The sequence below is a fragment of the Cryptomeria japonica genome, chromosome 5 (genome assembly GCF_030272615.1).
Source record: "Cryptomeria japonica chromosome 5, Sugi_1.0, whole genome shotgun sequence".
Classification (NCBI taxonomy): Eukaryota; Viridiplantae; Streptophyta; class Pinopsida; order Cupressales; family Cupressaceae; genus Cryptomeria; species Cryptomeria japonica.
In genome coordinates, this window is record NC_081409.1 from 720,045,507 (window position 1) to 720,063,333 (window position 17,827).

The window sequence follows — 17,827 nt, forward strand, 5'->3', positions numbered from 1 at the left end:
CCTTCCTGGAAGATAGCCAAGGATAGCCCAACTCTACATGGAATTTCTCAAAGGAAGGAATGATGATGAATTTGACAACCATAGTTTTAGTGTGAACCTCAATAGGAAGTGTGATAGAATCAATGGTAGAACAAGAGAATCCATCAAATAACTTAATGACCACATTAGTGTCATCATAGATTTGTTTATGAAAATGTAAAGTGAAAAGATACTCCTCAGTGATGACATTAACCATGCAGGAGGGATCGATAAGCACACCACGACAAGGAATTTCTTGGATCTTTGCAACTATGTATAGAGGTCCATCAGGTGCTCTAATGGTCTTACTAGGGTCAAATGTGATACAAAATTACTTAGGTTTTCCTTTTTTCTCTACCATATTCACCAAATTTTGAGTCGTGGTAGTCACATCAGAAGGAGAGAAAGAGGTATGTTCAGTCTCAATCATGTTAGAGGTATGAGAAGGTAAAGGATCAGTAAAAATCTTAAGATTTTGATTAGGAGAGGCTACTGATTTGTTTCCCTTATTATTCATACCTACCACAAATATAGTATTATTATCAATCACATCTTGAATCTTACTTTTCAATGCAAAACATTTCTCAATTTTATGACCTAGTTGATGATGAAATTGACAAAAAGAATTATTGTCAAAGTAGGGTGAGGCTACCTTAGAAGGGTCAACTAGTTTTATGGGAGGAAGTTTTCTAACATTTCTTTATAACAACTGAGACATAGTGCTATGTAAATATTCATTCAAAGGAGTAAATTGTCTTTCTCTTTTAAAAAAATTAGAAATAGGAGGCACATGTGTTGTAGCATTCACATTGTTATTATTGATGTTGTCATTGAATTTAATTAATCCTTTTCTTGGTTTTAACTTTGAAAATGGTTGTTGAGCACTGTCACCCTTATCACTCAGAGCCATAGGAGTCAATTGCTCTAGTTGACTCACAGCCAGTTGATAATTGTGAAGTGTTGCACACAACTACTGAAAGGAAGTAAACTAAGAAAGGAGAAGTTTGTCTCTAATATCTTTTTGCAAATTAGAAATGAAAATTCTTTGAATATCATTATTAGGCACTTGAAAATAAATTTGAGAACACAAATTCTTATATCTACCATTGAAATCAGTCACTTTTTCTTTAGCACCTTGTTTACAATGTATTAAACCAGTCAAAGTGATTTGAGGACCTATGTTGTTTTGAAATTGTTGAATAAAAGAATTTGCTAATTTTTTAAAAGAAGTAATAGAATAGGAAGGAAAAGAGAAATACCATTGTAAGGCCTTATCTCTTAATGTTCTAGTAAAAAATTTTACAAGCAATATTTGATCTTAACCAAAGTCAGTCCACAAAGTTTGGAATGTCTTGACATGTGTTAAAGGATCACCTTTTCCATTATAGAGTTCTAATTGAGGGACTTCATCATGTTTAGGAGGGATGACTCTAACAATATGAAGAGAAAGTGGGCTCGCAACATCAAACGTGGGCACACTAAATTTGGATTGACTCATAGAGGTGATTTGTTGTTGCAATGATGACACGGTTTGAGCAAGATTATTAATTGTCACTACGGTTGAAGAATTTATATTAGAGATGTTTGATTGATAAGGTGGTGTGATGTTTTTGAAAGAAGGCATTGATTAAGAATAAGGTATAGGGACACTATGGTAAGTAGGCATAAGAGATGATTGAGTACTGAATGGAACACTAAAAGGAGGAATAGAATGATTGGATGAATTGCCCCCTTGCATCACATTGATTGGGTGAGAGGCAAGGGGAATACTTATTGAAGGCATGTGTAAGGATGAAGGGCTTATTGAAGAAGAGGGATTTCCCCCATGACTAATGGTTGTAGGTATGACATTTTGAGTTGATATAGTCATGATATTTAAAGTGAAAGTAGAAATACTAGCCATTGGAGTGGTCAAAGGAATAGAATGATTGATTTGTGTAGAAGGTTGTGAATAACCTAAGTTCTCAGCACAACTCTTTATAGGCATGACATTAGAATCAACAATATGAGAAATGCCATGTAATATATCAATTCCATTCTTATAACTTTGAATCATGTGCTTGAGACCTTCAATTAATGGAAGAGCTTCACCATTAGGGTAATCTTGGGACATCCATTATTGAAAGTTGTCAAATTGATTATCCAATATTGAAAGTTGATCAATAGATACTCTATTCAAAGCTTCTTCTTCATCATTGGAATCATCAATTGGGTAGATAGGGATGTTATTAGGATGGGAAGAATTATCATTATCCTCAGTGAAGAAGTCACCCAAATTAGGCTCCATCTCCTCGATAATTAAACCTTAGGAAGCCTTAATTCTAATCCCCTATCTAACGGGGATAGTGTAGGTAGGACTAATAGTTGTAAAAATAATGCACTAGAGGAAAAATTTGAATTTTGAATTTGAATTTTGAATTTTAAGAACAAAATTTGCAAAATTGAATAATGCAAAGTACAAGGAAATTATGATTACACAATTTGAACTTTGTTGAAAGGAGAAATGACACAATTTCCAAAATAATTTAAGAAATTGAGATTAAAAATTAGGACCAATTGAATACCACTTAATTTCAAAATTAAATCCGTTAAAATTTTAATTTTTAAACTTGGGGTAGATTAGAATTAACCACTTAATTTAAAATATTTCCTCGAAAGTTGTGATATTGAATTTGGGAAGTATTTTTTATTTTAGAGAGAGAAAAATTTGAGATAGTCAGCCAATTTTCTAGATTTAAGCAATTAAATATAGTCATAATAACCTCTCAAAATTTTAGGAAAAAATCGAGGGACCATGTTGAAAGTGCACACGGTCCTCCGAACTTTTTCGGAAATTTTTAGGGATGAAAGTTACGATGATTTTAAAGCTAACCCCCAAAATTTGGTTGATTATACAAAGTTTAGATAGGTGGAAATAAAGGTTTGAATGTGAAAATAAGACCCTATTAGGGTTTTGAAAAAGACAAGAAATTGAATTGCAAATTTGAAAAAGGTCAAACCTAATGGATAAGGCCACCTTAAATAATGTTTAGAAAACTGAAATTGATTGAAATTGATTGAAATTTGCACAAAATAAGTGTAAAAGAGACAAAGAAATGACTATAAATTGAGATAGGAATGTGGGTGGAAGCTATGCACATAGAATTGGTAGTAAAATGTCAAGGCAAAGCTCCCCTGCAAATTTGAGCGAAAGTTGTCACGACTGTATTGAAAGTGCACATGGTCCTCCGAAAAATCCACGCATCGAAAAGGGTTCTTCTACCTCTGAAAATGAAGTCCAAATCTACAAATACAGCTATGAACCTACAACCTACACACACAAAAGAGAGGAAAAGGGGTTGGGATTGGGGGTTTGCCTTCAGGTCAAACGCCAGTTTTGAAATCAATCTAATGATGAAAAGTAGTACTTGCAAGTAAATGTAAATGAAAGAATGAAGTAGAATTCAACTCAAGAGAGGATGCAATTGAAATGTAGATAAAGTTGCTTGTGTGGAATTGAATGATGAAAGAGATCCTCTTCAATGGTTGAATCCTTGACTTGAATGCAACACCTAGCTTTGAATGGAAACTTGAGAATGCTCAATGCTTGAAAGGAATGCTTGAATGCTTGAATGACGATAATGCTTGTTCACATTACTTTCTCTTATTGACCTTATCCAAATAGGAGTGAAGAATGCATCTTATATATTCATCAATTAGGGTTAATTGATTGATTTTTCATCATTGGCCAACATAGGGAAATTTTTCCCACTTCCAAAATGCAAAGCCCAATGCAAAGTTTGAATGGAGGGGGCCCAAAATAGGGCAAGGAAAAGGGTGCCATGCCCCTATCCTACCCTAATTCAAGACATGAAGTGACATAGGAGAGTGCGGGGCATGAGGAGATGCAAGCTTTAGGTAGTGTGAGCATGTCTTGGATCTCCAATCAGGCTTAGGGATTTGATTCACCAATGTGAAGACCCAAATATGGTTGAAAATTTCAAGGTCGCAATTTTATGATGCTACAGTTGCATATAAGGATTTCTTGATTATCCATTTGGATCTAATCTTATACAAGTGATTTTTTTATGATTTTCCTATCGTCTTATTAGAAAACTCACCTTTCTAAGTCCCATGCATTATACTTCTCTTGTGTCAACCCCTTTCTAGATTTTATGCGTTGATTTAAACAATGTCTATGGCTACCTGCATAACTTAATTTGACATGTAATCTCGACACATGTCATTCTTTTGGTAGCTTCTTCAAATCCCTTCATATCCCTAGTGCTCTTTTCCTTTACTTGGGACTTGCTGAAGTTGTCTCAGGTTCTTCACCGCATGTCGAGCTGACACATCAAATTCCACTTAACCAACCCGTGGCACATCCTTTTCCTTATTGGGGCTTGATACCTCCAATGAGTCATGAGTGACTCTACCACATCACTCTAGCAACCAGTTCTCTCGACCTCTTGCTGAATAGGAAAAAAGAGAATCACCAAGGCCCAAGCTCTTGGTCTTGTGTGGCATAACTTGGGACTCAACTAGTCTAGGAAAGAGTCTCTACCAAGTGTCGAGTTCCTTCCCAGGATACAACTTGATTACTATGTCAAATCACAACATCATCATGCTAAAAGAGAGCCTTTACAATCTGGGACCCACTTTTTATCACTTAAAACACATGCTCCAAGTTAAATCTTTTAGTACATCACATGGACAAAGGTAAAAGAATTTTATTTCATTTGATTTTTCAAGTTACTAGCTAAGAAGAGAAGATTAGGAATTAGGGGCTAGTTTTTGGACAATGACAACCCCTTTGAGAGAAACCTCAAGCTGCAGGTGACTAGAGCAGAAGGTCAATGATAAAAAAGAAAATACCCATCAGAAGGATATCTAAGTTTTTTACTTGGGGTTTTGATTTTCTTCATTGGATATGTTTTTGGGTGCTAACAGTATGACCCCTACATTAGTTTATTCATGGTTTTAACAACTTTTATTTGATGGTTTATTCTAACATTTGTGTTAATTTCCTACAATCTCCCCTCTAAAATTTTATTGTCTTATTTAGGTTGCATCTTCAAGCTTAAATTGATTCTCTAATATTTTTCCTCTATAATTAAAATTAAAAAAACCCTTAAACTATCTAATACATGCAAGAGTTTGGCTTCAATCAACTAGCTTTCCCTTTTGATGCTATATTTAAGTTAGTAGTTATACATCCTTTTTCTCATTCCATAATTTTCCAACTTCACTCATTTTTTCTTCTACTATTCATCAATTTGTTTTATGTTATTTATGAAAATATTGTACTAAACACCTCTAGTTATGTTCAAAGTTTCTTTAGAATCCTAATCTATTACTTTTAAGTACACTATTTTTAATTTATACTCATATTAATTATATTAGGTAATTTAATAGCTCATGTTATCCTATTTATTGACACCCTAAGTGGAATTCACTTAATAAATAAAATATCATAGAACATGTGTGCAAATGGGTTTGCTAAACACTTATAATTTCATTTTTATCTCTTAAATTCATATTTTGGTACATGCTCTACATATACTACTATAATTAAAATACCTTAGTATTTTCACTAGGTTTATTATTTAACTAATTTTCTTGTTATATCATCCCCTTATTTTTGTCATAACAAATGAGGCTACTACCCACTAGGTATCTTATATACCTATTTTTTGTTATATCATCCCCTTATTATTTCTAACATATCAAATAAGGCTACTATCCACACTAAGCTTGCTAATATAAATTAAAGCCCTACACCAAAAAGCCTATAAGAGCTATGAATATGTCATCAATATTGCAAAAAGATTTTACTTAAAAGTTCTTACATATTTAAATCCCAAATTATATTGAAACACAAAATCTAAAAATGAATACTTTTAGTATTAGACTTATCAATGATGATATATATTAATATAATTCATATTGAAACCATTTTGCAAAAACCTAGTGGTTCTTCTATATAGGGTCATCGCATTAGTTAAAGGTATGTAATAATTAGTTTTAGGAAAAAAATATCTAATATTGAAAAGAAATTTGATAACCTTGGTGTGACTATTACATCCTTCCTAAACTAAACTAGAGTTAGGATTAAATAGGTTCCCTTAATATTATCATGCCCTCATAGAATACAAGAGTATGTGGTATATAAAAGAGATAGCTTCATGAAGTTTGCAAGATTAAAATAGAAAATTTTGTTTCCATCTATTGGCCTATGCAAATTGATCTATAAAGGGTTTGGAATGTTGATTTTAAAAAACCCATACCTTCTAACCATTCTTCTTAACACAAAATATCTTCTTATATCATATTAATTAAATTATTTTCCTTTTCCTTAATACTAATAGGATATTTAGGGTTACATTTTGATTATTGAAAAAGCTCAATAAGTATGCACATGATAAGATATTTTTCTAGAAAATATTCCTTAAGTTGACACCCAACAATTCAACCTCCTCTATTATCAACACACAACACACTAAATACCAACATATTTTTTATGTGAAATAGAATAGATACCTTCTATTTGATTTAGTGTTATCTCTAGCAACATATTTTTTGATGTACTTAGACCATTTCATACAAACAACAAACTTCATAAAATAATTTCTCATAAATATGAGGCAATGTATTAAACTATTACTATTGAGCTGGGTGGAAGAATGAATTAGAATGCAAATATTCTTATTTTTTGAATTTGGTGAGAATTGATACTCAAGCAAGTTAAAATGTCACATGTTTTGAACTACAAACTAATAATTAATATTATATTTTGTGCATACAATATGAGATCATTGAGTGAAAATTGTGCTAATTAAATTATTTGTTTCATTTCACCTTGTTTATCTTTCCTTATCACGACGTCCAATGTCCCATTGTCTAAGTTTTTGGTCCCAGTTCAAGGTCAGGTTTGGGTTAGAGATTTGGGTTCATGGGTTCGACAAAATTTTTTTGGGGGTTTTGGGTTCGTTTTGTGTTCGTTAGTACAAAAATATATAAAAATAAAAAATATATACATATGTGCAGCAATAGTCAATTTTAAATTACAATACTATGGTAATAGTCCAATAACATTGCAAAATACACAGTCATATATTAAATTTTTAGTTCAATTAACATAGAAAAATAGTAAATACACCACCATATTAATGTTTTAGTTCAAAAATAATAATGTCAGGCTACAACAATCAGCTATCACTGATAAAATATCATATGGTCCATCAAAAATATCATCATTCTCCTCCAGATTCTATGGTAGATTAGAAGAACCACAAATAGTGCCACTAGGAGTGGCACTAGCACTAGCACTAGCACTGGCAATATAATTGGCAATGGTACTAGCATAGCGAATCTCATGATTAGTAGGTAGCTCATGGTCATCAATGTCATCAAGTCCAAGTGCATCAAGGTGGACAATAGACTCATCCAACTCAACATGTTCTGGATCAATATCCCACTATGGCATGTTCTGGATCAATATCCCACTAGTTTGTCTCCCCTTCTTTGTAGGCATTTTCTTTGTGTGTGATGAGCCACCAATTTGAATGTACAAAGACCAAGTCCTCCACCTTTTTGGAGTGTATTCTATTGTACTTTATTGATTGGATGAAGGAGTATATGATCCAATTCCTCTCAGATGAAGATGAACTAGCAACCTATCAAGATTTTGAATTTAGAGAGGTAAGAGATGAATTAAAATTTAAAATATAAGCAAGATAGAAGATTTTTTTTAATAACTAAGAGTTTAAGAACTTACTTGACATGATAAAACTTTGATGGCAAGAGGTTGTAAGTTTTGGTATATCTCTCCATAGAAGTAACACCAACTATGATAAGCAACCTTATTCTTGTCCCAAAGAGCTCCAAGACCACAGTCATTTGTTCTTGAAAATTTAATGAATTCAGTCCACACCTTGGGCCGTAGGTCTTGGAGAAAGAGTCTATGAATGGCTGCCTTGTACACTTGAGAAACTTCATGATCTCTATAAGGGGCAACTCTTGTGTCACTCTCTTGAAGAATTTGTTGACTATAATACTTCGGGCTCAATGCAAAGGCAAGGAGATGTAATGGAGTGGTCATTTTGTTCCATCTCTCCATAGTGATTTGTTGTATTTTCTTGAAAAAAAATTCTTTTGGGTCTTTCTCTCTTTAATTTATTACTAGTTTAATTCTCTCAATCATTGTGTTGATTCCATCATATACCTCACCCAAACAAGGTCTATCCATGTGAGTATAATAGATCATGCTCAATATAGGCCTAGTGAAATAAGGAGGTACTCAACATTATCCCACCAAGGTTCATTTAGTATTATTCTCCTAACATTTGTTTCCCTTGTAGATTTGGATTTCTTCCATATGCTCTAATTAGGGTTGATTACCATGGTAGCTAGTGCCTCACGGACCTTCACAAGTTGTCTCAACACAAGTGTGTTGGAAGCAAAATGGGTCTCAACAACCTATTTCAAAATTAAAAGAACTAGATTAAATTAAAAGGTTTACTAATATTTTTTCATTTTATTAATTAACTAAATTTAAAAATTATAATTAACTTACCCTCAATAGCTCCAATCTCAAGAATTGCCTAAATATGCCTTGTGACAGATGGTGGTTGGTAAGGAACATATGGATCTCCTCAACATCAACATAAATATCTTTGATCCAATCAACCTTTTTGCCAGTTTTTTGCAACATTAGGTTGAGTGAGTGGACTGAAAAGGGTGTCCAAAAAATGTGTTGATATCGCTCCTCAACCAATAACCCAGTCGCCCTACAATTCTTGGCATTGTCTGTTACCACTTGAACAACATTATGTGGGCTAACTTCCTCAATGGCCTGGAAAAGAATATTAACAATGCATGGTCTGTCCTTCACATGCACTTCACAATCTACTACTCTCAAAAGCATTGCCCCTTTAGGGGATGTTGCCACAACATTGATCAATGGGAAATTTCTTGCATCTTTCCATCCATCAGATACAATGGACACCCTTATTTCAATCCATGATTCCTTGATGGGCTTCAAGGAGTCCTCTACATGTTTCACCTCTTTCTCCAACAAGGAAGTACACACCTTCTCATAACCTGGGCCCTTGAACCCCTTTGGAGCCTCATTAATTGATCTCACCATTTTTTGCCAATAAGGTGAGAGAACAACATTGAATGCCAATCCGTTAGCATTTATCCATCTAGCTATATCTTTCTCAGTAATATGTCTCCTCTCATTGTAAAATGATGTTTCCAATGGACCCTTTTCTCTCTTATGTGATGGAATAGGTTGTTGTTTAGGTATAGACAAGAATGAATGACTCTCTATTTCTTCAAGATTGAAATGTGATGGAGAGACCATTGATCCTTTCTTAGTCTTAGTCTTACTATTTATCAAAGGATGAGAAGATTGTTTCCCAATTTATTCATCTTCTTTTCTTTACTCTTCTATATATGCCTAAACTTGTGACTCTGCAAGAAGCCCTTTACCTTTTGGCTTTCCTATACAAAATTTGATGCCTTTGTGAGGGATAAAACACAAATGTGCTTTCACTCGACTGTATGAGCTCTTGTATGGTTATTTGTAATGAGAAAAAATCCAAAGAAAACCTCCTCCACTTGAAAGTTCTACCATTTCCACATTTTTTCCAAAGGGGAGAGTAGAGTCTTTTTAAAAACGCAATTCACTCCTAACAGTAGAAGCACTTATCATTCTACAAATGAAAATGAAAAAATATAAAATAAAATAAAAACTAAAGGAGAGTTGAATCAATTTGTTAAAAATATGCAAGGAAAATTTTCAAAAAAAAAAAGAACCACAAAAAACCTACCTCTTTTTTTGAAATCTTCCTCTTCAATGCCTTCAAGAACAAATCTACAATTGCAACAACATAGGAGTAGCAAAAGAACCAGCTAGGAACAAGCAACAATCCATCTTGAACTCTCCTTGAGAAATGGCAAGCAAAAGCCGAAGTTTAGCAATGGAGCAAAGAAGTTATGATTTTCATTCTATTGTGCACAAATGAAGTTCCACCTTTTTAGTGTTTTAAGTCATCAAATTAGGGTTAGGAGTGTCGAATGTGCTCTATTGGCATTAAAAATTAATTTAAAAAAGTCAACAAATTTCACTTTAACGTTGTTGTTTCTTTATATCTTAGTTACTTCTGAATTTGATTGTGGACCTTTTGAATTTGGTTCTAAAATAATATACCTGACTAAATGAAGTTGATGACTTTTTTTTAAAAGCCAAATTTCTTGTTCCTAAACAGCAACAAGTAATTTGTTACGATATATAAATATATAGATAAAAAAGTTCAATGTTTTTGAAGATTAACCTATAAATGGCTGATTTTAGGGTTTTTTCACATACTGTTTCTGGCAATCTATTTATGGTATAAAAATATATGTTGTCATCCATGGAGTAACATCATCGTACATGCAGGTAAAGAACTTACAAATCTATAGAGTAACACAGTGTAGAAGAAACCCTAATAGCTAGGGTTTTAATGTCCACTGCCTTGGAGGTTCGGCTGACTTGGCTGCACACGAAATGCAAGTGGAGGAGTTTTTTTGGCCCTCCGAGTTACTAACAGTAAAGCCATATTCTTCATCGTTTTCCGCATTTGCAAGCTACAGCATTGAACAAACCAACATTAGTGTTACTGTTAGATTGAATTTGTATCATTTTCTTATTATTGATCATGTAATTTTCCTGAATATATTATCTTTGACTGTAAAAATCCAAAGTCTGTACCAAATGAATGAATTCATAGGTAATACCCACCCATTCCGTCAGAATACTTTGCTTCTGCTGTAATCCAATTACCTGTATATTACCAAAACCAAATTTAGGGTTTTAATATAATCAGATGATTATCAAGAGTGCATTTCTGGATTCGATTGTGTGTAAGATTTTTGCACTAGTGATCCATCATCAGGATGAAGAGAGTCAAATCAGATGAGTCAGATGAGTCACTATGCATACATTTCTAAATTTGATTTATTAACATTAATGTTTTAGCTTAAATTTTACCAAAAAAATAATTTACTTTCTTAAAGATTTTGTATATATAGATATTTATCAACATTAATGTTTTATCTGTACTTTTATTTTTCCACACAGTTTCATTTTCATCATAGATCATGAAATATGATCTAAAACATTAATATTACTAAACGCTAAGAATCAACTACTAAATTCATTCTGTTGATAGATTAAGACTATTTTAAGAAGAAAATTACATGGCTGTATTAATGTGTTACCTTGCTTTCTGTCTTTCGACGTTCATATTTCAAGACTTCTGTCTGTTTTGAAACATCAAGCAAACGAAAAAAAACATGATCAGCATTTGGTGCCAATGTCTCCAGTACAAGTACAAGATTTTCTTCGAGATAAGCCAGTTGCTTTGGTGCCAATGTCTCCAGTACAAGTACAAGATTTTCTTCGAGATAAGCCAGTTGCTTTGGTGCCAATGTCTCCACATTTTCACCCGTCACACAACTACACAAGATTATTAGAATAAAACACAATGATTTTTTAATCTTACACCTTTTATTTACTCTCAAATTTTGAGATTATAAGCAAAATACTACCTCAATTCTTTTTGAAGTTCCTCATTTTCTTTCTTCAGATTTCTAAATCGAGACAACATTTGCTGCCTGTGTTCAGTGACCAGACAACAAACCACAAAAAAAAAGTTATATGTGCTTTAAAACCTAAATCATTTACTGTGATCTAAGAAAACAGCAAGTTGTATATTTGTATTGAGTTGTTAATTTGTATTGAGTTGTTCAAGAAAATAGTTTTAAGGGGACGCTCACCTCATATTCATTGTTCCAAGCGCCTCTTTTCATGCTATTACAGTAATTTATTTCAGTTTAGAATATTGCAAAATAGATCTTCAAAATTCAAGATATTGAGCTCTTCAATTTTTTTAATGAAAATAACATTATTTAAATAGGTTTTTCTCAATATGATTTCCTCTGCCTTTCCTTGTATGTAAATATTGGCAACTGATACCCATTTTGATTTGGCATATCTAAGAGAAGAAAAACCTCTAAACGCATTCGCTGTGTGTTCCACCATTTTTAATCTTAAGAGAAGATAAACAGATCTTAAATATTATAAGAAAATTAAAAGCATGTATTAGATTTTTCCAATTTCTATGAAAAAAAAGTTTTGAACTTTAATTTTAAAGGGATTCTTTTCTGTACAATTTCTTCCACTCTTCGTAAAATGTAAACATAAAAAGATTGATACCCATTCTGATACCCATTCTAATGAGAAAGAACAAAAAACTAAAATAACCATTGTTAGTAAATAAGGCTTGTGTGAAAATGCAGCCTATGAATATTAGATAATTTGAAGTCCTCAAAATTCTAATTTCTATGTATTTAGTTTTTTCTAGATGGGCAGATTGAAAAGTAATAATCCAAATTCAAATATTGACAGTTTTCAATGTCAAAATGTATAAAAGCAAATAACCCATTAACAAATTATTTGAAATCTTTTGAGAAAGTAAATGTTTTATCCATTTAAAATCGTTAGATGGCAATATATATAGAGTTTCCTTAAAAAAAATATAAAGAAAAATAACCCATGAATGATATATATATGTTCTTTACAGATTCATTTAGAAATACTATCAACAACCTTGAGCTAGCAAAATCAAAAAGCCTTCCAGTGCTATTGAAGACAATAACAGCAACATCTCCTGCACATAAATTTGATATCTCCTTTGCTTTCTTGATCTTATGTATATAGTTTTTCTAGATGGGAAGATATGAAAAACAATAATCCAAATTCAAAGATTCTAATTTTTCAATGTCAAAATGTATAAAATCAAATAACCCATTAACAGATTATTTGAAATCTTTTGCAAACTAAATAAATTGTTAGATGACAATATGTATAGAATTTTATGGATTTAGTTTCCTCCACAAAAAATTTAAAGAAAAATAACCCATGAATGATATACATATGTTCTCTACAGATCCATTAAGAAATAATATCAACAAACCTTGAGCTTGCAAAATCAAAGAGCCTTCCAGTACTATTAAAGACTATGACAGCAACATCTGACGCACATAAAATTGATATCTCCTTTGCTTTCTTGAAGAGCCCTGATCTTCTCTTGGAGAATGTTACCTGCCTGTTTGTTGTACTTTCAATTCTCTTTATCTCAATCTTGCCCCTGCCCATTGTTTCTCTCACACCTCTTTGCCTTCAAAACAAAAAAGTTGGAGAGAAGATGAATATTGATGAAGAGAAATACCAAGTCACAAGCACAACTGTTCTTGCAAGGTGCATGTTTCTAGTAGTAGAATGCACTCCAGAATATGTCATACAATTGTGAAGAGAGATAAAGCTTCAGCTAGAGATCGAACTGAATGATCACACATGTCAATACAAAGGGCCTTGGACCACACTGCACGGAAAAGGCTTTGGGACCACAGTGCATTGATGTTACAGTTCAGAAAAAAAGTTATACGTTTGTTAGGGCATTGAAGTCTTCGTAGGTTTCTTTGGTACGTCAAATTTGATTTTAAAATTATTAACCATTGGAGAAAGACTGACGTTATATCCTCTGGGTTTAAAGTAAACCTTATGAGAGGAGATGATCCCAGGCATTGTAATTATTTTAGATTATTATATCTTAGCCATATCACCTTGCATATCATTCTTAACTCGTTTTCTTAATATATATATATATTTTTTTTCTCTATATTTGTCTCTTTGGTTTTGTGTGTATAGGCTTGTCTCTCTTTATGAATAGTTAGCTCTTCAATTTTTAATTTATATTATTTTCATTGATTTTTATTTATAATATATTGTATATTTTAAGAATTAAAGTTATACAATTTTCACAATCTATAATGTTTGTTTATTAATTTCTGATTTTGAGTTGTATGATACTTTTCATCATCAAGGTTGGGATCATATTACGTGATTCATCATCAAGATGAAAGAAATAGTTGAAAAGTAGAAATGAGAGAAAAGCTACCTACTAATGAGATTAAATAGAGTTTGGGGTATTCTAGAGCTTAGAAGAAAGGGAAGGGAAAAGGAGAGAAAAAATAACTAATGGAATGGTTTTGATTTTAGAAGTCAAAGCCAATCTAATTTCATTATTACAAAATTACAAAATATATCTATAGTCACATAAATTTGTCCACTTAATTAAATGAATATTTAGTATTTATTTGATTATTTAACCATCAATCAATAATTAATTAGATTAATATTTAATTAATTCATCTTAACCCTCTTCTCCTATTAATTAAATAAATTATTCAATTTATTTGATTTAATTCACTTAACCAAATTCAGACCATTAATTAAATAAATAAATCATATTTGTTTAATTAAATCTTCTCTGACATTTAAATAAATTAATATTTATTTAAATCCCCCAAAATCTCATCTCTCACATTTAAATAAATTAACATTTATTTAAATCACCTTTATCCTCCACCCACTTGCATTTTCCTACAAATGCAAGTTGCACAGCTATTTTAAATAAATTATATATTTAAAATCCTATTTATCCTCACCCGCTTGAAACCTTTAATGGTTTCCCTTAAAGTCTTCAAACTTAATGGCTTCCTTCTAGAGTCTTCTCAAGCCTATAATGGTTTCCCTTAAAGTCTTCAAACTCAATGACTTCCTTCTAGAGTCTTCTCAAGTCTTTAATGGTTTCCCTTAAAGTCTTCAAACTCAATGGCTTCCTTCTATAGTCTTCTTAAGCCTTTAATGGTTTCCCTTAAAGTCTTCAAACTTAATGGCTTCCTTCCAGAGACTTCTTAAGCCTTTAAAGGTTTCCCTTAAAGTCTTCAAGCATTTAATGCTTTATCTTCCTTTTTCTCATTTAAATAAATTAATATTTATTTAAATATCTATCCAAATGCAAATTAGACTATTTAATTGAAATAAATGATTTTATTTTAATTGAAAATCCCAAAATTCCTCCCACTTGCATTCTCCTACAAAATCCACTTGCATGCCTAAATCCCTTCTACATTCTTCTAACTCCTTCTAATTGGCCTAGTTCACCCTCTAAATATTGTCACATTCCTAAGCAACTTGGAGTCACTTCTCAAAGTCCTCAAAGTCTTTGAAAGACATTTAAGGCTTTAAGTCTTCAAATGGTTAACCTCTAAATTCTTCCAAACCATTAAAGGCTCTTACATAACCATTTATGGTTAACTCACCTTTTACCTTTGGTTAGAGACTTTCCTCTAACTTAACCATCATTTTGACTCATGGGTCTCTTCAAAGCATTTATTTCTTTGCCTAAGGTAACCATTTAACCCTTGTACATTCATTTATCCCTTGGATAAAAGGAATATCCATTAACCTAACCTTAACCCAACCCCCTAGGGTAACCATCATGTCCCCTCAAGCTTTTAATTCTCCTTATCTCTCCTCTCAAGCCTCCTCATGGTGACACTTGTCAACATGGGATTGGGTTGAAAGTGTCACATGGATTGAATATCTTTCAATCCTAACCCTTGTTAAGATAGCTCAATCTTAACCCTTCATTTTCCTATTTCTTCTATAAATAGAACCCTTCCTGTCAAGCAAAGAAGGAAGCATTAGAGTATTGTTGTTATACTGGTATTAGGAGAGAGCTTTTTCATAGTATCACTATCTACACTTGCATAGCATTTGTTTATCATATTCAACCATCTTGAATCTCCATATGGCATCCATGGCTAGTGCTAAAAAGCTGAGAGCTACACTCATGTGGAACTTGGAGAGGAGAGGAACAAGGGAGGAGAGACTATGAGCATCTTGATTAGCATTTGGAGGAGTATAGTTTATCTATTCTATGTTTGTATGCTTTCTATTTCATGCTTAATATCTCTCTTGATATGCCTATTTAGGATAATCTTTTGTTGCTAACACTAACGTTTGTTTCTTGTGCTCTTGTGTGTGTTGCCATAAAACAAATTTTCTAATCCTTTTTGCAGAGTATCATTTGGTGAACCAATCGAATAACCAACTTAAAACCTTCATTCGCCAAACTGCTTGATATACCATTATTGTTGAAACCCTATACCGACGTAGTCTTGATGCTACTCTCCTTCGATATCTGAAACAGGATGAGATAACAAAGGCCTTGGAAGAGGTACATTAAGGAATTTGTGGAACCCATGCAAGCAGTACGTCACTAGCCAAGAAACTCATGCGGGCTGGATACTATTGGCCATCCATGGAAAAAGACTCCTACTACTTTGTCAAAAAGTGCAAGAAATGCCAAGTTCATGGCGACCTGATAGATGCACCAGCATAAGAATTGCAACCAATCACAACACCATGGCCCTTTTTTCAATGGGGACTTGACCTTGTGGGTAAATTCCATCCCTTTTCATCCAACGACCACAAATTCATTATTTCTACCACCAAATACTTCACAAAGTGGATCGAAGCTATTCCACTTACCCAAGTCACCGGCAAGCAGATCGCCTCATTCATCCTTAATTACATCATCTGTCGATATGGTGTACCCATGTCCATCATCACAGATAATGGTCCTCCTTTCAAAAATTGGGATATCTATGAACTGTGAGAAATTTCACATCCAACACCACTTTTCCACTCCCTATTACCCACAAGGCAATGGTCAGGCCAAAGCATCAAACAAGAACATATTAAGAATCCTCAAGAAAATAGTCAATGATGCCGGTCATGATTGGCACGTTCAATTGAATCCAGCACTATGGGCATATCGAACTAGCATTCGAACCCCTACAAGCGCAACTCCCTACTCACTAGTCTATGGTGCAGAAGCTATTGTACCTATTGAGGTTGAGATACCATCACTACAGGTTTCCTTGTACAATCTCATCGATGATGAAGAATACAGAGTATCCCATCTCCAAGACTTACAGCTACTTGATGAGAAACGACAAGATGCATACAATCACTTCAAGGCCTATCAGTAGCGCTTGAACAGAAGCTACAATCACCAAGTTAGACCTCGTACATTTGAGGTAGGTGATCTTGTTCTTCGAAATAATCCTCGTAACCAACCCAATCGAGAACATCAGGGAAAGTTTGAATCAAACTGGCTGGGTCAATATGTTATCACTGCTGTCTTTGGGTCTAGGGCATATTAGTTGGCTACTTCAGAAGGAGAACTACTAGCAGATCCGATCAACAACATGCACCTCAAACAGTTTTATACATAAGCTGCATAGAGCATCAGGTTCCCATACATACTGACAAAAACATCAAAAACATTCAAATAAATATCTTGAAGAAAATACCAAAAAAATAAAAATAAAAATAGTAAAGAGAAAAATCATGCATCCAAATGGTGAACAAACCACTCCAGTGGCACCTTAGGTAAGTGCGATGGTGAAAACCTAGCAAATAGGTGCCACTCATAAAGGCTATGGCTCCATTGTCTTTCAGACTTGTTGCAATCACATCCACTACATTCACTCATCCATGGTTAAGCCTATGTCTTGTGTTAATAGTCTTTGTTTGTGTTTTCTTGTTGTGCTTCTTGGGAGATAGGTGTCAATCTAATATTAGTGTGTGGGGGGCCTTATATTATTATTTGGAGCACAAGGGGTAGTTTCTTTTTGGTTCCACATAATCGGGTGGTTGATTCCTTCTTCCATTAGTATTTTTTTTGTTGGATGTTCATGAGAGAGTTGGATGCTTCTTCTTTTCTACAATTTTTGTGCTATGGATACTTGGAGAAATTGTATGTCATGGTTTCTTATTTGAAACAAACAATGTATATTTATAATAAGCACCTGAACATGATATAATATGTATTGTAACGATGATTTAAGTAATAATAGAAGTATA

The 17,827-nt window shown here is 33.1% G+C and overlaps 1 protein-coding gene across 2 annotated transcripts in view; it reads right to left on the minus strand.

The window, feature by feature from the left end:
* The window catches only part of LOC131055929 (MADS-box transcription factor 23), a 44,569-nt gene extending 31,263 nt beyond the window's left edge, over window positions 1-13,306 (minus strand). The window contains exon 1 of one of the 2 annotated variants that reach the window (XM_057990247.2): window positions 13,023-13,306. In XM_057990247.2, the coding sequence (XP_057846230.2) occupies window positions 13,023-13,204 (182 nt within the window). In that variant the 5' untranslated portion in view covers window positions 13,205-13,306. The remainder of the gene's footprint in view (window positions 1-13,022) is intronic. The other variant, XM_057990248.2, reaches the window with a different exon arrangement.
* Window positions 13,307-17,827: the final 4,521 nt, after the last annotated feature.